General features: G+C 34.7%; 1 protein-coding gene across 1 annotated transcript in view; it reads right to left on the bottom strand.

Moving 5' to 3' along the window:
* Positions 1–989: 989 nt before the first annotated feature.
* LRRIQ3 (leucine rich repeats and IQ motif containing 3) overlaps positions 990–27226 on the bottom strand; it is a 191969-nt gene continuing 165732 nt past the window's right edge. The window contains exons 7-8 of the mRNA XM_035018272.1: positions 11132–11858; positions 990–1290 (exon numbers count right to left, since the gene is read on the bottom strand). Of these exons, the coding sequence (XP_034874163.1) occupies positions 1134–1290; positions 11132–11858 (884 nt within the window). The 3' untranslated portion in view covers positions 990–1133. The remainder of the gene's footprint in view (positions 1291–11131; positions 11859–27226) is intronic.

The raw sequence follows: 27226 nt of genomic DNA, 5'->3' as shown, positions 1-27226 counted from the left end.
AGGATTTTGACTTTATCTTATAGGAATAGGGACCCAACCAAAGAGTAGATTTGCATTTTAGAAAAATATGCATGATAGATTTGAGGAAAGAAATAGTAAGAACTAAAGTAAACATTGCCATTGGAGATTCAGAGAAGGGGAGTTTCAAAAGCAGAGATAAAAAGATGGACACGTTCTGATTATATAAGATGTAAAGTAAAGAGGGATGTTAGGGATGACCCAGGATAGATTCTGAAAGGAAAGACAATGATTTTAGTTTGTAGCATGTTGAATCTGAGTGCTCTGTGGGGGCATGTGCAGTAAATGATTAGAAATGTATTTGGAGCTCAGGAGAGATGTAGTTAGGATCTCTCTAACATAGGTGATGTTAGATGAGGCCATAGGTGATGTCATAAACTATAACCCTGCATACTGTCGATCAGGAAACATATATAGACAGAAGATTGTAGGTGGAAGCATGAGTAACATCAACATTTAAAGAAAAAGCAACAGGAACCCCTCCTAAAAAGGTCAGAAGAGTAAGGAAGAATATGAAGACTAGCACATGGTGTCATGGAAGTTGAGGTGAAAAATTTCCTTTTATATTTGACATTTTCTGAATTTTTATAAGAATATGAATCACTGATATAATGGTGAAACTTTTATTTTGAAATAAGAAATTCAGAAATTGTTTTAACAAAATAAACAGGGAATATAACTAAATAAATGAAAGTAGATAATGAAACTAATCAAAGTACACAGTGTCTTAATAAAAGTCAGCAGCTGGGGCAGAAATTACTACACTAAGATTGCCAGAGAAACTGAAAATAGCTTTAGGATTGCTATCCTTAGGATATGAAACAATATAAATAATGCCTTTGCATTATTTCCTGCAATAAATGAAATAAGTTTTAAATGTTCCTTGGACATCTGAAATATAAGGAACCTTTTGGGGGTGCCAAGTTAACTTGATTTAAATTAAATTATGATCAACAAGAGAAACACTTTAATTATTGTTTTTATTTTAGAAGATTTATATACAAATCCATCTTGTTACACAGAGTATTTTTTCTTTCATAGTATTATTTCAAAGTCCTTTAACTAAACATATTAGCCATAATTCAAAATGACCACAGATATAACCTGGCATTGGTTCATTTTTTCACTCCTCTGGGAACTTGAAAGGCTAAATTCGTTTTTATAATTGCAGCTTTTGTTTTAGCATCTTGAAATCTTTCACAAGCTTTTTGAAAGGCAATCATATCAAAAACAAATTTTTCTTCACAGTGTTTTCTATATGTTTCTTGAGCCCTAAGAAGAAAAAAAGGAAAGTAACAGAATGAGATACTTTTAAATAACGAAAAGTGTAACAATCATTCAGATTATTAATGGTAAGTAGATGTTTTTAAAACAGACATACAAATGGGAAAAAATCAGAACTTCACTTATTGCATAGAATTTTATTATATCAATAATATCTATAATTTACTTAATAATATTCATATTGGACTAATATTTCTAAGATTTTTATTGGCTGTAACAGAATTCTCATAAACCCTGGTTTAGAGTCCCAAAGAGGCTCCTGCATAGCTCAGTTGGTTAAGTGTCTGCCTTTGGCTCAGGTCATTAAACCCAGCGGGGGCCTGGTATGGAGCCCTTCACCAGTCTCCCTGTTCAGTGGGGAGTCTGCTTCTCTCTCTCCCTCTGCCCCTCCCCCTGCTTGTGCGCACACACCCTCTTTCAAATAAGTAAATCTTTTATTTTTTTTTAAAGATTGCAATTATTTATTCAACACACAGAGAGAGCACAAGCAGGGGGAGTGGCAGGGAGAGGGAGAGGGAGAGGGAGAAGCAGGCTCCCTGCTGAGTAAGGAGCCCAGACACTCCGGACTCTATCCCAGGACCCTGGTATCGACCTGAGCTGAAGGCAGACACTCTACCAACTGAGCCACACAGGCGTCCCTAAATAAAATCTTAAAAAAAAAAAAAATTGCAGAACTTTTATTTAAGCCTCACTAAATCCAAGTTTCTTCTAGGATGCTGTTATGGACTGAACTGTGTTCCCACTTCCAACCCCCAAATTCATGTTGAAGTCCTAAGCTCTAGTACCTTAGAACATTACTATATTTGGAGATAGGGTCTTTAAGAGGTAATTAATTTTAAATTTTATCATACAGATGGGCCCTAATCCAATATGAGTGGTGTCCTTATTAAAAAGATGAGGAGACACTAAGGATATGAACAAACAGAACAAAGGTCATGTTAGGACAGTGAGAAGTCAGCCAGGGAAAAAGGCCTCAAACCTGAGAAGCCAAATTTGACATACCTTAATCTTGGGACTTCTAGCCTCCAAAACTGTGAGAAAATAAATTTATGTTGTTTAAACCACCCAGTCTGTGGTATTTTGTTATGGCAGCCCCAGCAGACTAATAGGGACTCTAAGTTAGAGAAAGGTGGACCAGGCTACCCTGTCAAACCTAGAAAATGTCATGGGCCTTACAGGACTTCACTCATTCATCCTCATTCATTCAACAATTATGTATTATAATGCCCCTAGATGCTGGAACCATAAAGATAAATATGACATAACAATGAGAATCTTATAGAAAGTAGAGAAATAATGAATATATAAATAAAATATTATAGTGTCATAATGAAAACACTATGTAACAATACAAGGATGGCATAATGAAAAAATTAGTAAATATTATCTGAAGAAGAGGGTAAGGAAAGACAAGAAAGAGTTCAGATTTGAAATAATCCTTGAACTTAGTCTTGAAAGATGTGTATTTTTCAGGCAGAAAGTGGAAGGGAAGAACATTTTGTTCATGTATGTTTGTTTAAATAGCATGAATAGCTAAAATAAAGTCAAAGATGTTAGCACGGCTTGGCATGCTCTGAGAAGTGACAACACTCTTAATTTCTGGGACAATGGAACAGATAACTCTGGAGAAACAGACTTAGAGCAGATCATAGAACCCTTGATTTGTATATAGATATACTCAGAAATCTGGACTTGAGGAGTAGAAGAATGGCTGAAGTCTAGAAAGTCTGCAACTTACTATGTGGTTTTGGACAAGTTATTTCAGTTCTCTTTACCTCATTTTCTTCATTTTTTAAAAGGGGGATAATCCAACTCATGAGGTTTAGTAAAATACTAAATGAGTTAATACATTTAAAATCCTTAGAACAGTGCCTGACATTTAATAATTCCTTTTACTGGATGGATAATAGTGTTATTCAACAGGATAAGAAATATAAGAAGAGCAGCCAGATGAAGAGAAATATTGGAATTCTATTTTGGTAATATTGTGTTTAAGGAGCCTGGCTGTCTATACGGTAATGCTCAGGTAGTTGACTATAGAGAAGCAATGGCTTATGGATAAGAGAAAAGGTAGTAAAGCCATTCTGCTTGGGGTTGAGATGCAGGTCTGCAACTTATTGATTGTGTGATTTGAGACACGTTACTTAAATTCTTCTCAATCATTTTCGTCATCTATAAGAAGGGACAATCTAACTCATAGGATTTAGTAAGGACTAAATAGCTAAGACATTTAAAATCCTTAGGAGAATGCCTGACATTTAATAATCACTCAATGAAATTAGCTATAACTATTTTGAGTCTGGATCTCTGGAGAGTGGCTATATCTGGACATGTAGTAGAGTGGAAGTCATGGCAAAAGGGACTTCGCACATGTAATTAATAGTATTAACTGAGTCTAAGAAATGTATTAAAATAGTCCTCATACAGATAACAATTATAAACTGTGGACAAAATGTAAAAAACAAACAAACAAAACAAAGAACACAACAAAAAACAACAAAAAACCAAACTATTAAAAAGTATTGAAGAGTGAGAAATAAGGATCTACTATATTTTTATATGCCAGGATAAAAAAATTGGAAAACAAAATTAAGGATGAATTCTATTTACAATAGCATCAAAAAAACAAAAACAAATACTTAGATGTAAGTTTAACAAAAGATATACAAGGCTTATGAGTGAAAATAATAAACTATTGCTGAAAAATTAAAGAATATCTAAATTAATGGAAAGTTCTACCATTTCAAGGACTGGGAGACAATATTATCAAGATGTTAATTCTCCCCAAATTTATCTATATATTCAATGCAATCCCAATTAATATGCCAAGAGTCTTTTTGGTAGAAATTATCATTTAAGTTTGTTTTACATATATAGAAGATAAAATTTAGATTAAGATTTATTTTAAATGTATTAAATTTAGGTATTTTGAATTTATTAAAATTTGAATTCTATGGCAATGCAAAGGTCTTATCTTAACCAAAGCAATCTTGGGAAAAGAAGAACAAAGTTAGAGTTTGTATTTTCCTATCGCTGTGTAACACATTACCATAAATATATTGGCTTACAACAACAACAACCATTTTATTTTTCATAGTTTTCATGGGTCAAAAGTCCAGGCACAGCTGGATTAGCTGGGTTTACTGCTTGGTTCTCACAAGGCTGAAATCAAGGTGTCAGCCAGGGTTGTGGTTCCTTTTTTTTTTTAAAAGATTTATTTATTCATTTGAGAGAGAGAGAGTGCACAAGGAAGAGCAGAGAGAAACTTCAGCAGACTCCTCAATGAGCTGGGAGCCTGACGCAGGGCTCAATATCAAGAGGCAGAGATCATGACCTGAGCCAAAACCAAAAGTCAGTCACTCAGCTGACTGCGCCACCCAGGGGACACAAGGCTGTGATTCTCATCCAGGACATGAGGTCTTCTTTCCCAGATTGTTGGTTGTTGTCAGAATTCATCTCCTTCTCATTCTTTCCACATAGCCTCTTCCATCTTCAAGTCGGCAATGTCATATCAAATCCTCCTACTTTGAATTTCTCTGCCTTTCTTTTCTGTCCCTGCATGTAAAGCCTCATGTGATGCATTGGGCCCACCTGGATAATCCAGGATAATTTCTCTATTTTAAGATCCATGAATCAGTACCCTTAATTACATGTTTAGAATTCTTGTTGCCATGTACGTACTGTTGTGGGTAAGAGGAAAAAGAGTAATCAACTGAGAGAGCAGCTAAAGTTGGAGGCCATACAATTAATATTAGTGTAAATTTACAAATTAGTGGTCTCTTTTAGCCATTTTAACCTGAACACAAGACGTAAAGATAGTAGGATTATTCCAAAGTGGAAGTTGGGGTGGTTGGCATTGTGGAGGCAATGAAAGGAAAGGACTTCAGAGACACTGAATGAAATGGAGAAAAGAATAACTGATATGAAGAACCCTGGAGGACACAGTAGAAATGAAAAGAAATATTTAAGGAAGTTTATTTGAGGGCTGAGTGTCATAATATATTTGAATAATTCATGTGGTGAAAATAAAGGAAGAAAATAATTGAAAAGATAGAAGATTTTATCCATAAATAAGTATACAAGGATTTAAGATTTAAGAGGTAGGGCAGTTCCAAGTGATGAGGAGGCCCTTACGTGTCTTTGAAAATGAGTTTAAAGGTTGTTGAGATCCAAAAATATTAGGCAATTGGGAGGGCTGTTCTTATGAATTTGGAAGTTCACTCTGATTACAGCTGAAATTGGATGGAGAAAAGCTTTATGAATCAGGATATAAACACCACAGGGAATAAAGAGTAGTCTAGGAGGTAAACTGATGACCAAACTAAGGACAAGTAGAAGATGATGTAATTAGATAAAGTGCCTTATGTGCCAGATTTTCCATGCTAATTGATAACTCTACTGCAAAATGGACACCCTGCTGTTCTGCCCTGAGAAATGTCATCACTTTTTCAGAGTATGAATAAGAATATTTTGGAAAATTCATGACCAGCTTTTACCTGATATATATGTATTTTTCTCATTTCAAAGTCTCTTTTTTATTCATTCTAAAATACTCTTGTGGGTAGTTTATCAACTTTCTAAACTAGAGCTTTATGGTTCCTCTTTCTTTTTTCATTCTTCCTCATTCCACAGCAGGATCAGGAACTACATTCTCAGTAATGACTTTACTAGCTATTGAGATTCATCAGAATGCTTTTAGGTCAAGTGGTTGATACATTAATGAAGAATCAACCGGGGAAAAAGAACTGAAAAACTGCTGAGGTCTCTAGACAGCCTTTACTTTTTTGACTCACTGCTCTTTTCTGCATGTTGATACAAAATCTTTATTTGAAAACATTTATAATAAAACTCAGTAATGCCTTTTAGGACATACTACCTACATAGCCAGAATACTGCCTTATTCCTGTGTGTTTTCAAGGATATGGATAATATCTTTGCAGCATCTTGCAAGAGAAGATAATTCAGTTAACATACATTAGGAAGCTCATTTGACTCTGTATCCTCTACAAACTAATGATGGCCAGACACTCAATTTGCTGTGATAAAACTAAGCTGATTGAATTTCTCTAACATTGACTTACACTAGATTTGTATTTTGATATACTAGACTAGCTTTCATTTTCTTTTCCAAAATATATTTGTTACTAAATTATAGAAAAATTATTTCCAAAAACCACTCACCCATACACACACATAGAGTATACATTAAGGAAAATGTTAAATTTTGGAGAAGAGAAATATAAAATATTTTTCATACCTAAAAAGATATTATGTAAAGAAACTCAGTAAATAGTTTAAAAATTGCCTGTAACTAGGAAAAGGCAAATGCTTTCTTCTTATTATTTTATACTCTTTTCTATTACAAACTACTTTCTAATGATAGCATTTATAATTATAAATTATTTATTTATTTTATAACTCAAAGTTGTACCTTTTAATCCCCTTCACCTATTTCACCCATCCCCCTACCCACTTCCCCTCTGGCAATACAGAGATGAAAATTATAGCATCAGGAATATAGTCAATACTATTGTAATAATGTTGTATGGTGACAGATGGTAACTACACTTACAATGGTGAGCACTGAGTAACATGTAGTATTGTCAAATCATTATGTTGTATACCTGAAACTAATGTAATACTGTATGTAAACTATACGTCAGCAATAAATTTTTTAAAATGTAGATGAAATAAGCAGCAATATGGATCTCTAAGTATTTCTAGGCAAGCCTTAAGCATATGTATTTACATTGTTTGGATGGTTAAAATGTCACTGGGATAAAACTGTGACTGGTAAGTTTCAACCTAGTATCAGACAAAATTGTGTGAAACACGCTGGAAGAGTAAAAAACAATTACTGGGAATCCCGTCAGTGGACCCTTCAGAGTTATCTGTGTCTTTCAATCTCTTTGATCTATTTTACAACCCTATATAAGTTGAAGAAAACTATGAGTAATACAGATGATTCTTGTCTATAAAGTGTAAGTGAATTTTGTCCAATGGAGTTATAATTGATTATCACTGGTGGATAATGACTAAATTCATTTTGGCATTCCTGATTGCCTTTATATATACATGCTCTTAGAAATTTCATTTGAACTGGATGTAACATCTTACTGGTTCCTTAATGAGTTAAATAAAATCTTTGATGTGTTCATTTTATATTTGTATGAGTTACAGTTTTATGTTCTAAAAAATATCCTTTGTAAAGAAGTTGTAGTATATATACAATGGAATATTATTTAGCCATAAAAAGAAAAAAATCATGCTATTTGCAACAACATGGATGGGCCTTGAAGTCACTATACTAAGTGAAATAAGTCAGGCAGAAAGACAAATATTATATGATCTCACCTATATGTGGAATCTAAACAAACTGAACTCACAGATACAGAGAACAGATTGGTGCCTGCCTGAGGTAGGAGATAAGGAGTAGGTAAAATGGGTAAGGAGGTCAAAAGGTACCAAGTTCCATTTATAAAATAATTAAGTCATGGGATGTAATATATAGCACGGTGACTATAGTTAATAACACTGTATTGCATATTTAAAATTTGCTGACAGACTAAATCTTAAAAGTCCTCATCACAAGGAAAACAATTGTAATTATGTATGGTGACAGATGTTAACTAGACTTATTGTAATCATTTTGCCATATACACAATTATTAAAACATTATATTGTACACCTGAAACTAATATAATGTTATATGTCAATTATACCCTCCATAAAAAAATCCTTTGACAACTAATACAATTTAAATTTGTTAAATGTAGCTTAATATATTTTGAGTCAATACTAATTTTCAGAGCCTTTGCACTAAATTTAGTTTAAAATTTAAAAATCATCATGGAACAATTTTTAAAAATTTTGCATTTGTTTGAGACAGTTTTGTCCCAAGTACATTCTGAGGATTAGCATTCTGAGACATTTCTTGAAATAAAGGTTCTGTGGTAAAATGCATGTTTAAAATATGTTTTATTTTTTTAGTAGGATTCCTAATGGTCTTTACCATGTGACTGCCCACTGAAATTACAGTCCCTTTTTAAACTAATTTAATGTTTCTTTTTTTTTTTTTAAGATTTTATTTATTTGCGAGAGAGAGAATGAGAGACAGAGAGCATGAGAGGGAGGAGGGTCAGAGGGAGAAGCAGACTCCCTGCTGAGCAAGGAGCCTGATGTGGGACTCGATCCCTAGACTCCAGGATCATGACCTGAGCCGAAGGCAGTTGCTTAACCAACTGAGCCACCCAGGCGCCCCGCTAATTTAATGTTTCTTAAGCAATTGCACTTTCAACTACTCCTCTTCAAAACCCTCTGCTATGAGTAGAGCAATATTCACTACCTCCTTCCTCTCCCCCCGTGTTACCTATTCTGAGCTCTCCAATTTTGCTCATCCACTTTGCCAATAATGATTTCCCCTCAGCACTCTGCTTTTCCAAATTCGAATTGACAACTGTAATTTTCCTACTTCTATTTTTTGTAATGATTCAGGTATATGCTTATATTTGCCACTGAACTGTGAGTTCTTAGAGGATCAAGAATATGTTATTAATTTTTCTATGGGGGTGTTGGGGAGAACTGAAATTAATTAACACTTTGATGTTTAGTTATGCCTTCTCTTTGAAGGTGTCCTAGATTACTCTTATCTATTTATTACCTACCATTTAACTGGAAATTTTAATTTTGTCCCTTGATAGTTCTTGTATTATGTTTGTATTATTATTTAACTCTGGTAGTCTTATTGTGTGGTGACTTATCTCCCACCTAGATTTTCAGTTTATTGGAGTCAAATAATCTTTATGTCCCCATATCACCTGACATCTCCAATAGCTGAAAGTGAATTACTATTTGAATGATTTGAACTGAAGGTGTTCCTCAATAGAAATGCCAATGATAACAGAGAGACAGAAAAAAAAAAGTGTAGGAAAAATTTATTATCATGAAATAAGCACTTGTTTTAAGACAGATACCTATTTTAGTAACTAGTGAAGCTACTTTCAAAGCTTGGTTAATTATATTTTAGTATATATTTAATAATTCTGGTTACATATCTTCACTACACAAACGTTCTGAAAAAATATACATTATTTCTCATTCCAGTGGCTTAAGTATTAAGTACACTAATATATATATTACTAGTGTTCATGTTCACTTCAAAGAGAATGTTATAAACATATGTATATATATATATATATATATATATATATATATATATATATATATATATATATATGTATCTAATTAACCTGCCTCACAGGCTCTAGTATATGACTTAAATGGACTTACATACAACATTACTAATTCAAAAACTTTTTGTCCTATTTTCCTCCATAAATAATTACGGAATAGATTTTGGAAACTAAGTACTGTACTAGATACTGAAATGGAAAGATAGACCAAATTATTTTATAAAGGACTTTACAAGCTAACGTGATATAGGCTGTCTTGCGATAATGGCTATCAAGTACTATATGTGAACCACCAAATGAAAGGGATTAATTCAGACTGGAAGAACAGTTGGGGAAAGGTAAAAAGAACAGGTACCATCTCAGTTGGTTACTAAAGGATGAATATAAAATAATAATAAAGGATGAATTTCGTCAGTGGTTGTACAGCTCATACACTGCATGATGGGGGCAAATAGGGGAGAAATAGAAATACAGTCACACTCAGCCAAGCATCAGCCACTCACTAGTGATGTGTCTCCCTGGAAAAATAAGTGTCTTGTCCTTCCCATACAGGCACTACCCCCTCACCAGTTTGAACATTCCAAATCTTTCTAATTTGCACAATAACAATAGAGGCTTGTGTTGCATAATAATATGTAGATAGCACTAATATTATGGGCTCCTAGTACTCTTTCAAAGTGCATAATGAAGAAAAAGGGGATAGAACCAGTAAGGTCACTGGAATAAGAAATTACAAATCTGGGTAGGGAATTGGGAATAGTTTAGTCTGTATGGAGCAAACAGTGCTGTTATGGGGAAGAGGGAGGGGCTATAGGAGAAAATTTAGTAAGATGAGTCTAGATAAATTGGAACAAAGCATGTCTGAAATGCCACTCAGATTTTATTCTGTGGACAATTGCAAAGCATCAGTATACTTAAGTAGAAAGTGACATGATCAGAATTTAATTTTAAAAGACAGTTGTGTGTGTGGGGGGGTGCCTGGATGGTTCAGTCAGTTAAGCCTCTGCCTTAGGCTCAAGTCGTGATCTCATGGTCCTGATCCTGGGGTCCTGCCCCCACCCCTTGCTAGTGCTTTCTCTCTCTCAAATAAATAAAGAAAATACTAAAAAAAATAAAAGACAGTTGAGGCTTGGCTAGAGAACAGATTTGGGTTGAAGAAAGGATGCTTGAGAATGGAGATGGAACTCTCAATTGGAAGGATAAAAGGTGAATCTTAGAATGACTGAGAGTCTGCATTAGAATGGGAGAAGTGGGATTGAAAAGAATCAGTTTGAGACTCCTTTTAGAGTAAAATGAATAAGGAAACTTATTAGATGTTGGCAATGAGAGAGACTGAGTTGTAAAAGACTGGTTTCTAGCACTAGTCAAGAGCCCAATGATGACTGCCATTTACGATAAGAACAACCATTAATTAAGAAGCAGGTTTTGTTGGATGAGGGTGGAGGTGGGATGAGACAGAGCTGTTTTATTGTCTCATCTTTAGTAATATATTAGAACATTTTTGTCCTTTTTTGTTGTTTCTATTTTTCAAAGAGAATGTTATAAACAAAGTACTGTTTATTAGGTCTCAGCACTTAGTATGCAATATTCACATGTAATTGACTTAAAATCTTCTATAATATCAAAACTGTACCTACCTGATTTCCTTCATTTGTTTTAATAAATTCTTTTGATATTTTTCCATTTCTAGCCTTTGCTGAACAATCAGAATTTTCTCTTGTAAGACAGCTTGATTCTTCCTCAATCTGTCCATTTTAATAATTCCTTTGCACAAAAGAGTGCGCTCATTACTTATATTTTGAATTAATAAACGGTCTTCAGCCTTTTGTTTTTTTTCTGCCAGAAACAGCGCTCTCCTCTCTCTAACTTTGTCGAGGTAATTGAATCTGTCCTGCCAAAGTTGTTGTAAACCATGCTGAATTGTCTCATTATCTTTTGCAGTTAGTTTTTGTGCAGCATTTTTTTTCTTATTTAGGTTTTCTTGAACAGTTGAGCGAACTCTTTCTTGGGCACCTTGTGCAATGGCGATAGCTGTTATTTTTTTTTTATGGCTTTCCTGCTTCTTTTGTTCTGAATAATATTTATCAATATCCCAAAGTGTTTGGAGTTTTATACCAGTTCTGTGTGCTGTAAAAAACTCTTTTCTTACATTACTCCTCAACAGCATGTCTTTTTTTTTAATTGTTGGTTTTTGATGAGTAGTAGGAAATGGCTGGATATATGTAGGAAAATAATCTTCTTTTTCTTTCAATAATGCAGCATACTTCAATGAATCTGAAGTATATATGGGTAGTTTAAACACTGATATCCTAAAACTGGCATCTAATTCTTCACCCTCACTCTCATCTTCAGACTCCTTCTGACCTACATCACACGGAAGACAAATATAATACATTTCACAAGGGCTAAACACAGTTTATTTTCTGCCCCTATTGTTTTGAAAGCTACATTAATAAAGTTGACAAGAACTTGTTATTGACTTTATTAAGAAGCATTTTTCCCAACTGATGTTCTTTTTAAACTTGTGTTTTAATAGTGATTTTGGAGAGAGAAATCACTATTGAAACCATTTAACACAAAAATGCACTGATTCCTGTATTTCCTGCATTATCTCTCACAATCACTTAACTGGCAATGACTTAATAGCAGTAACTTATCTTACACTTAATACTTAATCGCACATATTATTTTTACATTTAGCTATTATTATCTCATATTTGCAAAGGACTTTGTAATCCATTTTACCTTATTTGTCTTAACTGGTAGAAATTAATAGCTGCCATCAAAATTGTTTTTTCTCTTATTGGACACACAAATCCCTCAACCTCCTTTGCTATTATGTGTAGTGATGAGACTAAGTCCTCTCTAGTAAAGTGTGGACAGAAGTGATATGTGTCATTTCTGGTCCAAGGCTATTAGGAAACGAGTATGTCTTCTCTATATTTTCTTTCTTCTCCTGACTCACTAGACAGAGATAAGGATAAGGCCCTAGAAGATGGTGAATCCACAACGTGGAAGGATCCTGGCTCCCTGAATTGCTGCTTAAAAAACTACGTACTCACCAGAATTAATCAAACTTGGACTCTTATAGAAGCCAGAAATAAATGGCAATTATATTTGGGTCTATTTGTTATTATAGCCAACCTAACTAATACAATAACTTGAATCACATCATTGTTCATGTATTTATTTTCCAACAAACCCAGTTATGAATTTAGGATTAGGTGGCAAATACAGTTTAAAAAAAGTTGTGCTTATTAGTCTTAGGAAAAGATGTTTCCCATGTTTGACTAATTCCCTCTATCAAAATCACATCTCTACTAACTATATAGTCTACAACAATTTTATTTTTTCTAATAGAAAATTATCTTAAAATCTTTATACGTCAAATGCAAATCTGCTGGTGGAGACTTTATGGACGTTAAGGTGACCATAAAAAAGGGTAGGACCTAGGTAGGCAGTAGGGAAGAAGCAAATAGGCATGATTTTCACTAGAGGCCATAGGAATGTTAACATTAGAAAAGGAAGCAGAGTCTAAAGCAAAGTAGAAAACCAAGTCTAGCAAGTATAAAAGGTAATATATCAGGATATAAAGCCAAAGTGTCCAGAAAAAAAAAAAAAAAACTCTTAAGAGTTTGGGTCCAAAGCAAGGCACTAGACACAGAGGGACAAAATATAGGATTTCAGTTCTAGAAATCTAGAGTAAATAGGATGTGGTCTGGGCAACTACCTAGAAAAGGTACTCTTTTGTATTATTTGATTTTATGTGCAAATCTTGACATGAGAAAGCTGGCCAAGAATAAAAGATCAGGGATAGAAAATACAACTCTAATAATTTACTAAAGTTTCTGGTCATCGATTTCAATTCATATGGGGATTGGGATTTTTTTTCCCCCACACCACCAAGCAATGATCCAACACCAGCTGGTGTCCTGCAATTCAACTCAATTCTGACACTATCTACCTGGAGACAGGGTCACCTCCCATATTAAAGGTTCAGTCCTACAAGACTGCCCCTACCCCTTCAGATGTCAATCAGAAGTCCAGGTTATCACCTGTGCTTCTAACAAACTGGCTATAGATTAGAGGTTCCACTAAGCCCCACCTGGGTTCAATTTGCTAGAGTAGCTCACAGAACTCAGAGAAACATTTTACATTTTATTTACTAGATTACTGGTTTATTATAAAAGGATATAACTCATGAACAGCCAGACAGAAGAGATGCATAGGGCAAGGTATGGGGAAAGGGCACAAAGCTTCCATGCTGTCTCTCCAAGCACACCACTCTGCCCAAATCTCTATGTGCTCACCAACATGGAAGCTCTCAGAACCCAGTCCTTCTGGGTTTTTATGGAGACTTCATTACATAGGCATGACTGATGATACCACTGGCCATTAGGGATCAAATTCAACCTCCATCCCCAAACCCCGTTCCAGAGGTTGAGGGTGGGACTGAAATTTCCAACTCTCTAACTATGGGGTTAGTTCCCCTGGCAACCAGCCTTAGGTGTGATCCAAAATCACCTAACATAACAAAAGACATTTTTGTTGCTCTTCTCTCATCACTTAGAAAATTTCAAGAGTTTTAGGAGTTCTGTGCTAGAACCAAGGACAAAGACCAAATATATTTTTCTTGTTATAAATCACAGTATCAGTTACTAGTATACATAAGTTTGCTCTTTAATAGCTTAATGTAGTGAATAGTGAGACTGCAAGTTCTTTGAAAATAGAAGCAATACTTTATTGTATATACTAACTACATTTACTTTGTAGATGATGATTGAGATGTCTCTCATTGGTTGATTGGACATAATCCCATTAGCACTTTTCAAAGTCTCCCAATTTCAGGGCACCTGGGTGTCTCAGTCAGTTAAATGTCAGACTCTTGATTTCAGTTTAGGTCATGATCTTAGGATCATGAGACTGAGCCCCACAAGGGGCTGCACCCTGGGCATGAAGCCTGCTGGAGATTCTCTCTTTCCTTCTGCCCCTCCCCGCCCTCCTGCTAGCATGCATGCATCCACAAGCAGTCTCTCTCTTAAAAAAAAAAAAAAAAAAAAAAGTCTCCCAATTTCTTTTTCTGCTTCCAGACATTGCTCACTGCTATAAAATACATCTTCCTAAAACAGGATTCTAATCATATCATGACTTCCACCCAAAGGGAAACAAAATCTTCCTGGTTCTCCATTTACAGGATGAAGGATAGTTCTGCTTTTGAGCCTAGGATCTTTATCATAGGGAAAGAGCTTCATTTTTTCCCCTATACATACACAACATCTTCTCATCTTTGGGACTTCGCTTATATTATTTTATATTTTGTCCAGTTTGTTGTTTTCCCTATCTACATATGTATTCAAATTCTATCCATTCTTTAAGTCCTCTTCACATGTCACCTTTCCTTGTTCTTTATATAAAGAATTGGTATATTTTATTAACTCTAATATCAATCCCTTCCTCATAGAACTTATCACAATCCAGGGTGCCTGCTGGGTGGCTCAGTCAGTTAAGCGTCTGCCTTTGGCTCAGGTCATGATCTCAGGGTCCTGGGATCAAACCCCAAGGGCTCCCTGCTCAGCGGGGAGTCTGCTTCTCCCTCTACCCTCCCTCCCCCCGACCCGTGATCTCTATCTCTCTCTCTCAAATAAATAAGTAAAATCTTAAAAAAAAAACCTTATCACAATCCATTTATATTAAAGCTCTATGTAGAAATTCTTAGACATAGTAGCAAGCTAGATATAAGCTCCATAGGAGTAGGATTCATGTTTTCTTTCATCCTCCTTTCCTAGCCTTTAGCCTGGTATTTTGCAGAGAGGAGAGTCTTTTCTTTTGGGCAGGGGGTGGGGTAGTAGAGTTAACTAAATAGTAGATGTCAATAAGTATAAGTGTTGGATGAATGAATAGATGAATTAATCTTGTTGCTCAAGATTAATACATCTTTTATAGTGGTAAAAGCCTAAAATTTGGAGACAGCTGGGCTGGATTTGAATCTAGTTTTACCACTTACTATGTGGTCTAGGCAAGTTATTTAATTCTCTGGGCTTCAGTGTACTCACTGTAAGATGGATATAATAATATCCAATTTATAGGGTCATACAGGATTAAATGACTTAACAAAATATAAAATGCCTGATGAAACTTGATATTTATGTATAAGAACAATGCCTTATAATGAGTAAGAGCCACACGTTAGTTATTATTACTTTTTCACTATATTTTATATGGAAAACTTGGAGCTTATTTCCTTAATTCCATCAATAGTATAGTTCAAATAGCCAGATAATCTAATAACGAGTGGGGAAAATACAGCAAAGCACTTTTATTGCTCCCCTCAACATCCAATGTATAGTGAAGTACAGAATATAAAGGAAGCCTTCTTTGTATGCTTATTTTGTTTCAAGACTTCACAATTAATCTCATTAATTATTGTAAAAATAGAAGCCAACTGAAGGAAGTGTTCTCATCTTTTTATAACAAAATTTATAAACCTATCTGCATGTTCATGCACTTTCATCTTCTACCCTGATACAATAAAGGAAGCATCCCTTCCTTCAGCAGTGGTCAAATTTTTCACATGTACTTTGGCCCCATCAGCCTTTACTTTCACTTTTGCAATTAGTGTTCTCCTTTATCACTGCCTCTCTACTGAATTATTCCCATCAAACCACGATGCAAGCACTACCACAATGCCCTCTAGCTACCATTACACTTTTCCTGTTCAGTTTTAGAATAAAAACTATTGAAAGAGTTGTCTCCCTATGCTACCTCCTTTTCATCACCTTTTATATTTTTTCAACTCATTTAGATACGGATCTTATCTCTACTGTTCCCACCCAAATTTTGAAACTCTTCCTACTAAAGGCTTTCATGGTGATAAATATGGAGAATACTTTTTTCTGTTCTAATTTTTCTCAACTCTCAATAGTGCTTAACACAGTTAATTGCTTCTCCTTGAAATCTTCTTTTCCTTTCAAATTCTCTGATTTGCAGATTTGCTGAAGCTCTCCTGATATCTTAAAGTTACCTTTTTTTTTTCTCTACATTCTCTGAAGCTCCCCTGATTTTTCTTCTAGCTTTCTGATTGCTCTTAATTTGCAGATTCTCCCTTATCCACCAAATCTCTGAAGTTCTTCAGGACTTGATACTAGCTCTCCTTACCATCTCCACCTCTCCTTAAATGAATCCTACTCATGGCTTTTCAAAGTTGGTACATTCAGTTTTTTGCTACCAGAAACCAATTCCCTCTAAAATCAGCCCTATCTCAGCAAATGCCACCTACTAGTTTATTCTTCCCGTATTAATTTTATCAATTAGTATGTAGATTTTAGTTCAAAAATGTAGCTCAAATTAACTCATTTTTTTTTCTCCATTTCCCTCCATCAGCTTACTTCAGGTTTCTATCAATTCTTACTTTGACTAACTGCAATGGCTTAAGTAGTCTCTGTATTTCCCAACACACAACACACTTCATTGCTCACAGAGTGATCAAGTCAGAGTGATCTCTTAAAACTGTGTCTTTGAAGGTCTGTGGCTTACATATGACTTCATGACAAAATTCAAATTATTTGCCATTGTCTACAAAAACTTACATGCTTTTACACTTTTGTACTTATCCAACTACTTCTAACCACTTCTAACCACTACTTTATAATGCTTAGCTAAGACATAAATGATTTGTAGGTTAATTCCCAGGGACTATTTAGAGTGCCAGAACTATAAATGATAAAAAGTTGAGTTTCTTCTATTACAATTTTGTAAGTGAAAATTTCAATTTGACTTAGATGGATAAATATGTGGGCACCACCTACTGTGAGCTGGAGTCTTCAAAAAAGTGAAAACAGTGCTGGCTCAAGAATTTTATAGTCTTAAAAAAAAACCCTTAAAGCCTAGTAGAAGAGGCAAATGGATAAAGCAGGTATCTTCAAAATACTATAGCAAATGGTAAGGTAAAAGTACATGTATGCAGGAAACATTGGAAACACAGAAGAAAGACACTTTACCCTATCTGGGTTAGGGTAAGTGGTTGTCAGCGAAACTCTTCTGGAGAAGGTAACAGCTGGGTTTATTTTTAAAGAGAGTCTTTGTTTTATATTTATATCTATATTACTATAAGTCCACATTTTGGGTGTGTGGGAGAATTCAGTGAATTTACAAAAGGTGTGAGCAAGAAAACAAGAAACAAAGATTCCCAGGGTGGGAGGATCATAATCAAAGATACAGATGTGAAAAAAAATATGTGAAATTTGGTTTTATAAAATATACAGTCAGCAGCTATTATCCGCAGTTAGTTGCTACAGATGTCCAGCAAGCAGGTAGATAAATGAGCTGAATCTAAATGCTGGAAGAGAGGGCAAATCTGGAGATAAATATTTGGAGCCAATAGCAGAGGTTTTTTATAGGTAAAACTATAAGCATAGTCAAGAGATACAAGAGAACTAAGGATGAAACCTTGGGGAAATCGATATAATATGTACATGCTAGGTAAGCCAAACATTAAGGACAAAAAAATCTGTGGCTATAGCCTCTTGATATGTAAGCCTCTAAAGAAATCACTACATGTAAAAGATACTTGGCATATGTATATACCCAGTTTGCCATGGAAAGTCCCCGTTTTTGCCTCCTGTCCTGATGAAGTTTATTAACAGCAACTGCTTTCAGTTTCAGAAGTGACACAGGTTGGAAGGTAAATTATACGGTCACCTTAGCTATAGGGACATTGCCCAATAACAGACAACAAGTAGGAGAGTAACACTGTGTTGTCTGCATCGTTTTAAGTTACATTACTATCTTAGTACAATGACCAGGACTTGATAGATATATAGTAAATGATTTTGTTAAAACATAGGTTACCAGATCCTCAAGGTTCTATGAAAGTTGAGACCATGCTTGTTTTGTTCACTAGTTTATACTAAGCACTTAGAAGAATGTCTGGTGCATGACAGGTTTTCAATAAATATATGTCTAATAAATATTTTTTCTACAGACAGCTAGGTCAATTCAGGGATACTCTTCAGTTTGGGTGGTGGGCTGCTGTTTTAAATTGATACTTTCCTCTCATCTTTTGCACCCTCACTTTCTGTATTCCCCACATCTATTGTTATTCCCTTTAAGAACCCTACACTTCAAATCTAACAGTCACAACTTCTGAACAGGACTTAGACACTTCTATTCCTTATCTTTGGCTCATGCTATTCCCACTTCTTTGAAAGGCCTAATTTTCATCACCATCTATAAAAAGATTATTCATCTTGAATAACATAAATATGGTCATTTATTGAACCCTTACCTCTAGGGTTACTTCTTTAAATATGTATTTATCATTTAATATTGATAACCCTGTAAGGTAGATGGTATTGATCACTAATCATGATACAGCTAATATACACTGAGTGTATTTGCTATATGTCACATTGTTCCACATCCTTTAAATAAATGATCACGGTTAGTTTCCTCAACAATCTTATGAGGTTAAGTACTGTACTATTTTTATCCCCATTTTTCAGATAAAGAAACTGAAGCTTAAAGAAATAGCCAATATGTTGGAGTAAGATCCTAACATATGGCTAACATCTGGGAAAAAATGAAACAAAACAACAAAACAAAGAACAAATATCTGAGGACTCTGGAGAATAAACTAAAACGATAATGACCTGCTAAAAACATCAATACCCTTATAACAGAATCCAGAGTATACAACATAACATTTGTGATGCCCACAATATAATCCAAAACATGTAATATGAATGAAAATTATATCATGAAGGATATCACTTCATGTAAAATACAGAAATCATGCAACCATATAAGCCATTTAGACTCATCCTTTCTGTATTTTATGTGAAGTGGTACAATATTAAATAGATTGTGCAAAGTTAAGGATTTATATTAAAATCCCTACAGAAAATAAACATATAATGCAGAGGTTCCACTAAAAATCCAAAGGATAAATTAAAATAGGTTACAAAAATATTTGAATAAGCAAAAAGAAGACAGGAAAAAATAAACAGAGGAACAAAAAACTAAGGACAGAAAACAAATAATAAAATGTTACTGATCTAATAGGATTAGTGTCCTGTTTAGAAGAGACACCAAAGAGCTCGCTTTCTACATCTCTCCATGCGCGTGCACACACACACACACTAAAAAAAGGTCATGTGAATACACAGAAGATGGTTGCCAACTACAAGATAGAAAGAGGGGTCTCACCAGAAAATGACCATGCTGGCGCCCCAATCTCAGACTTCCAGCCTCCAGAACTGAGAAAATAAATTTCTGCTTAAGCCACTCAGTGTGTGGTATTTTGTTATGGAAGTCTGAGCAGACTAAAAAAAAAAAAAAAAAAAGTACCCTCTCTTCTGAATTTCTAAGCACCATTCCTTGGCTGGTATGCTGTGGTACACCAGTATGCTGTTAATGAGTAATGGGAGTGCTCAGTGAAGTTGATCACTCTGGTGGGGTGTGGAGTAGCTACAGCCTCTAGGCTCCCTTTGACATAAATTTCAACTAGAAACTTTGGAGTTCAAGTGGGGTCTGACATATTATTCTGCAGTCATAGCAATAGAGAGGGGCTCAGGAGGTATTCCATCACTTGAAAAACACACTTAAGCAGTGAGTTACCATGTGTGGCACTGTTTACCATTGACAAGAGGCTCATGAAATAGGTGCTTAAAAAGCATGGCGCATCGCCCAAAGTGCAGCCAACTTGGGGTGGGAACTCCCAAATCCTGGTATGCATATATCAGATACTTCAATCCAGTTTTGGTTGATATACATTTTTAATGATATTCTGCCTAGCAGCCCAGTGGATGCTCTTCTATAACTTGAGTTTCATCATTATTTTAAAATATAGAATGATATAAAAATTCAATTAGATTGAGTCCATTCACATTTTCACACACACACAGAGATACACACATACACAATGTTATATTTGTCAATGAAAGAAATGGGGGAAATTCACACACAGACTCTTTCAACTATTGGAAATATCTGAATGACTACAAAAATTGTTTTATATTTTGGGGGCTCATGGGTGGCTCAGTCGGTTAAGCCTCTAACTCTTGGTTTTGGCTCAGATTATAATCTCAGGGTCCTGAGATCTAGCTCTGAGATTGGCTCCACACTCAGCAGGGAGTCTACTGGAGATTTTTTTTTTCTCTCTCTCTCTCCCTCTGCTCCTCTCCCACTCTCTCTAAAAGTAAATAAATAAATCCTTAAAAATTGTTTTCTATTTCATCAGTCAACCTAAGTTACTTGTTATTGGAGACTATGAAGCCTTAAAAAACATTATCATTATAACTTGGTATATTAGTTACCTATCGCTACTTAAAAAAAATTACTCTAAAACATATGGGCTTTAAAACAATAAACACTTATTACCTCATAATTTCTTTGTGTTAAAAATTCAAGAGTAGCCTAGTTGGTGCTTGTGGCTCAGATTTCCCAATAATGTCACAGTAAAGATGTCAACCAGGGTTGCAGTAGTCCAAAGCTTAACTGGAGTTGGAGGACTTCATTCCAGGATGGCTCATTCACATGACTATTCAGAGATCTATGTTCCTTAATGCCTATTGGCAGAAGGCCTCAGTTCCTTGCTCCATGGGCCTTTCAGAAGAACTGCCTGGACTTCCCCCAGATCAAGTAATCTGCCAGAAAGAGCCCAGAGCAGGACACATATCTTTTATGATAGTCTTGTGAGACACACACCATTTCTTTTGCCATATTGTATTCATTATATGTAAATCAGTAAGTCCACCCCACAAGGAGAGAACTAGGCTCCACTTTTTTAAGGAAAGTGTGCAAAGGATTTGTGAACATATTTTACAATCACTGTATCTGATATAAAGATTTTACATTCATGGAAATCAAGCTCAAGTTCATCAAACAGTTGTAAAGACATCATTTCAAAGTTTTATATAAATTCAATATTTGATATCTTATTTAATAATTCATATCTTATCACTATAATATAAATGGAATATAATTACATATTTCTTCTCCAGATTACAAACTCTTTTTTTAACCCAGTACCCTTTACAAATATTATTATTATTATTATTATTATTATTATTATTATTATTACTATAGATTTCTGGGGTGCCTGGGTGGCTTAGTCGGTTGAGTGTCTGCCTTTGGCTCAGGTCATGATCCCAGGGTCCTGGGATTGAGCCCTGCATCAGGCTCCCTGCTTAGCGGGAGCCTGCTTCTCCCTCTCCTCCCCGCTTGTGCTCTCTCTCGCTATCTCTGTCACTATCTGTCTCTCTCTAAAATAAATAAAATCTGTAAAAAAAAAATTATATAGATTTCTGCCATGACTGGAAACATTTGGAAGCACTGTCTTATAGCAGTGGGATAAAACCCATTCATAGAGTTTATAGAGAAATCTGTTTTTGCTGTAGCTGCCCATCTTAACACCTTGGGTAAATTTTAGTTTTTGGAGAATAGGGAACATGTCTTATATATCCTTGTGTCTGTCCTCTACTACAGCTAGCATTATGTTTTGCATTTTTGGTATTCAATTTTAAAAATTCAAATATTTATTGAATATAAATATTTATACTCAAATTTTATTTATTAAAGACTTATTTATTTGAGCGAGAGAAAGAGTGCACATGGGGGAGAGGGGCAGAGGAGAGGGAGCGAGAATCTAAGCTGACTTCATGCTGAGCATGGAGCCTGACAAGGGCTGGATCTCATGCCCCTGAGATTAGGACCTGAGCTGAAAACCAAGAGTCAGATGCTTAACTGACTGTGCCAGCCAGGGAACCCTCAAAATGAATTTTAAAAATACATACTGTACTTCTAAATATATTACTTTTTCTCAAAGAGTTTGTGTTTTACAAGGAAGTCAAAAGTCTCACTAAAACTAATGTAACATTGTGTATAAACTATACTTCAATTAAAAAAAACAAGAGTCCCACTATAAGATTTAGGTATAGCAGAGGAAGAACCAATTTTAAATATCTGATAGTACTTCTTTTGTCACATTAACTTATTTTTTCTTCCTTTTCCCTTATTCTGATACCTTTCATCTGCTTACTGTTCTACAGTCTTTTTGTTTCACCTTTCCTGTCTCTTACCTGAAAATGGCACCAAGAGTCTTTATTAGATATAGCTGATAGCATTGAATGAGAGAGAGAGAGAGCACAAGCAGAGGGGATGGGAGAGGAGGAAGCAATCTCCCTGTTGAGCAGGGAGCCCGATGTGGGGCTCAATCCCAGGACCCTGGGATCATGACCTGAGCAGAAGGCAGATACTTAACCAACTGGGCCACCCAGGCGCCCCAAAAGTGAACTTTCTAAACAAACATGTGTTAAGGTCTACATGTGTGCTTTCTATCAGTTACATTTTTTTTGCTACTCTTGCATTATCATAAGACAGGAAAGATAATCATGAAAGCTATACATATATAAGTTCAAATCTGTGAGGTAAACTGGTGATCTGATACATAAGCACCTTCTATATGATGTGGAGTGGCTCAATATCTAGTAAAAGCTTTTCAGTAATAGGCCCTAAAATGGTACTCATATTTGTGAATTAGGGAATTGATAAATATAATCCAAAAGGGCTAAGGTCATCTATCTAGACATACAAGGCAAGCAATAATGTAAAAGGTACCACCTTTAGATATGTAGGGCACTGGCATAAAGTAATGCAAACAAACTGTCAAATCACAGTTCACATAGAAAAAGAGAAATGTGACATGAGGTAGTTTGGATTCTGTATCTCTTATCCAAGCTTACCATAGGAAAATGCCTAGAGATAGAATAATGCATATTTTCCAGATTTGCTTGACACTGCTATGGAATTAGCCTTTTACCTAAATTACTAAGTTATATAAGAAAATAGTTTATACAATTCTATTTAACATTCTCCTTTTCTATAGCAATTCTTTTTTAATTTTCAGAGAAAAATATTTAGAATTGTCTACTTGAATTGCAGGCTTAGAAATAACAATTACTTACTTGGCCATTGATCTAAAGAAGTCAAAACAATGCAAAAAATGAGGCATTAAAGTAGATTCTAGTTGCACATTTAGTCTGAAAGAGCAGAGCAAGATATCAGAATTATGACTGAAAACTGAGTATACACATAGGTGTTCTCAGAAACCCTTGGTTGAATTCTTAATAGATCAGAAGCCCTTTAACTCTCACTGTAAAATTAATGATTCTTTTTTGCCTCTTCCCTATAAAAAGAGATATTTAACAAATTGTAACTATTAAACAAATATCATGAAAATCTGAAATATCTCCCATGCAAAAGTCATGCTAGCTTTTTAAAAAATGTTGCTACCAAAAAACAGAAAGGGATCGGTCCATTAAACAAGCCTTGAGTAAAATAATGGAGCCATGATTGCATTTCACCCTGCCAATGATTTCTGTCCCAAAATACATTATAAAATGACCTAAAGATCTCCATACTTAGAAACAGAAGCTTCACTGCAAGGAAATCTTTAGTATCTAACACATTCTCCTCTCCCTAAAAACTGCTCAGAATCTAAATATGGTCAGAAGTTTTTCTGGTTCTTAGGTTTTTTTTTTTTCTGTTTCTTAAGCGGAAGGTTGACAGGGGTGTACATAAACACAAAATGATGAAATGCTGTTTAATACTGTTTGGTAGATAATAAAGGTGCATAAAAATAACCTTTTAAATCCTTAGTAATAAATTTACCCAAGAAGGTGAGAGATCTGTACACTAAAAACATTAAGACGTTGATGAAAAAAATGAAGACACAAATAAATAGAAAGTTATCTTGTATTCAGTGAACTGGAAGAATTAATATTGTTAAAAACACCTATACTACCCAAAGCAATCTACAAATTCAATGCAACCTTACCAGAATACCAATGGCATTTTTTATAGAAATAGAAAAAACAATTCTACAATTCATATGGAACCACACAAAGACCACAACAAATCAATCTTAAGTAAGAAAAAAGCTAGAGGAATAACACTTACTGATTTCAAAATATATTACAAAGCTGTAGTAATCAAAACAGTAAGATAGTAGCATAAAAACAGATATATTGACTAGTGGAATAAAATAGAGAGCCCAGAAATAAATCAACACACATATAGTCAACTGAACTTTGACAAGGGTGCCAAGAATACACTATGGGGAAAGGATAAGGCCTTCAACAAGTGCTGCTGGGAAAACTGGATGTCTACATGGAAAAGAATGAAATTGGAACCTTAGCTCACACTATGCACAAAAAATCACTCAAAATGGATTAAAACCTTAAAGTATGACCTGAAACTATATAACTCCTAGAAGAAAATGTAGGGGAAGAGTTTCATGATATTGGTCTTGACAATGACTTCACAGATATGACAACTAAAGCACAGGAAACAAAAGCAAAAATAGACAAGTGGAATTTTATCAAACTAAAAAGCTTCTACACAGCAAAGCAATCAACTAACAGAGGAAAAAGGCAATCTACAGAATGGGAGAAAATATTTGCAAACCACATATCTGATAAGGGATTAATCTCCAAAATATATAAGAAACCCATATAATTCAATAATAATAAAAACCCCTATTATTGGTTTTTCAAATTTTTAAGTGGACTAAAGACTTTAATAGACATTTCTCCATGGAAGACACACAAATGGTCAACAGATATATGAAAAAATGTTCAATGTCACTAATTATCAGGAAAATGTAAGTCAAGACCACAGTGAGATTTCTCCTTACATGCTTCAGGATGGCTATATAAAAAATAAAAGATGACAAATGTTGGTGAGAATGTGGAACCCTTGCACACTGTTGGTGGCAATACAAAATGGTGCAGACAGGTGCCTGGGTGGCTCAGTCAGTTAAATGTCTGTCTTCAGCTCAGGTCATGATCCCAGGGTCCTGGGATTAAGCCCCACATCAGGCTCTCTGATCAGCGAGGAGCCTGCTTCTCCCTCCCCCTTTGCCCCTCCCCACTCATGCTCTTTCTCTCTCTCGCTCTCAAATAAATAAATAATAAAATCTTTAAAAAAATAAAGTTACAATCTTAAAAAAAAATGGTGCACACACTATGGAAAATAGTATGAAGATTTGTCAAAATATTAAAAGTAGAACTACCATATGATCTAGTAATCCCACTTCTGGGTATTTATCAAAAATAATTGAAATCAGGATCTAGAAGAGATTATTAGCACTGCAATGTTCATTGCAGCACTATACACAACAGCCAAGGTATGGAAACAACCTAAATGTCCATCAACAGATGAATGGATAAAGAAAATGTGACATATACACATAATGGAATACACTTAGCATTAAAAAAAGAAGGACATTCTGAAATAATGAGACAATATAAATGAGTTTTGAGGACAATATGCAAAGGGAAATAAGCCAGTCACAGGAAGACAAATGCTGCATGATTCCATTTACATGAGGTGTCTAAAATAGTCAAATACATAGAATCAGAGTGGAATATTGTTGCCATGGTCTGGGGGAGGAGGAACTGGGGAGTTACTAATTAACTGGAATAGTTTCAGTTAAGCAAGATGAATGAGCTCTGCAGAGCTGCTTGTAGAGTACACCATTGTACCTGTAGTCAACAATACTGTCTTGCACACTTAAAATTTGTTAAAAGGGTAGATCACATGTTAGGTGTTCTTACCACAATAAAATCAAAATCAAAATCAAAGTACACAGTTAGGCCTAACCCACGAAAGTCATGCCTCCCCCCTTGAATTTGGCAAGTGACTACAATGCAAATAATCATGACAGATATATTTTTTCACTCCCTGCTTTCACACTAAGTTTTTACATTTTTTTTCTTCAGTTGAAAGATGCAGAGACCAAAAGATATTGCCAAATTTCAGTTCAGTGATTAGAGTAGCCAGGAAAGCTAGACCTTAAGTATTACTTACATAAGTCCCCTTAAGTAATTCTTATAATATCAACTTCTAAAGGACTCAATTTTATCATAATTTCCAATGATACAAGCTTCAAAGTAGAAATCAATAAATAGAAATTTCAGAAGTCTCACAGAACCTTCCAAGACTATATATAGTCTACTATAAAATAGATATTTAGGATTTTTAATTGCTACTTGTGGTCATATTAGAGTTCATTTTTCTCTTTTCTTCATTCCTAAATTATTGATTTCTATTTTATTTCAATTGTAATTCATCCTGGTGTGTTAATGATTCTTCTATTTTAATTTCTTTTTAGATAATGTACCAAGTATGTCTAAGATTCTGTGAGCATTTATCCAGTCTCAGATCTCAAATCTCAATTTCAGTGTTTTATTAATGTAATAGATACCAATTTCCTCCAATGGCAGCTACTTAAAATTACATATGGTCTCTGTGAAGAACTTAATAGCTTCTAGCTTCCTAGAATCATTTTGATTTATTTATCTATTAATTCATCTATCTATCCATCCTTCCATCCACTCATTCATATTTTAGTAGCTTGCAAATTCAATTGAAATTCAGGAATCCCAACTATGAAATTTCTTATTAAAACTCCTTCTGGTTCTTAATTTTTTTTCCTCTAAATTTTATTTTCTTTCTTAATTGTTTGAGAATTACTTGGTTTCTATCAATTAGCAATTTCTCTTTAATAAAAAATGTTTTATATGCTAACCGTAGCATATATAACAAATACATGTGAAAAGTGCATACATAACACTGAACATTTGCTATGTGCAAGGCACTTTTGCAGACAAGGGTAGTATGAAAGACATGATCCCAGGTCTCATGGAACTTTCATTCTAGGGGGAAAAGATAGA

Source organism: Mirounga leonina, unplaced genomic scaffold, assembly GCF_011800145.1.
Source record: "Mirounga leonina isolate KUSES-001 unplaced genomic scaffold, KU_Mleo_1.0 Mir_173, whole genome shotgun sequence".
Lineage (NCBI taxonomy): Eukaryota > Metazoa > Chordata > Mammalia > Carnivora > Phocidae > Mirounga > Mirounga leonina.
The sequence above is the reverse complement of the archived record's forward strand: the minus strand, read 5'-3'. Positions and strand labels throughout refer to the sequence as shown.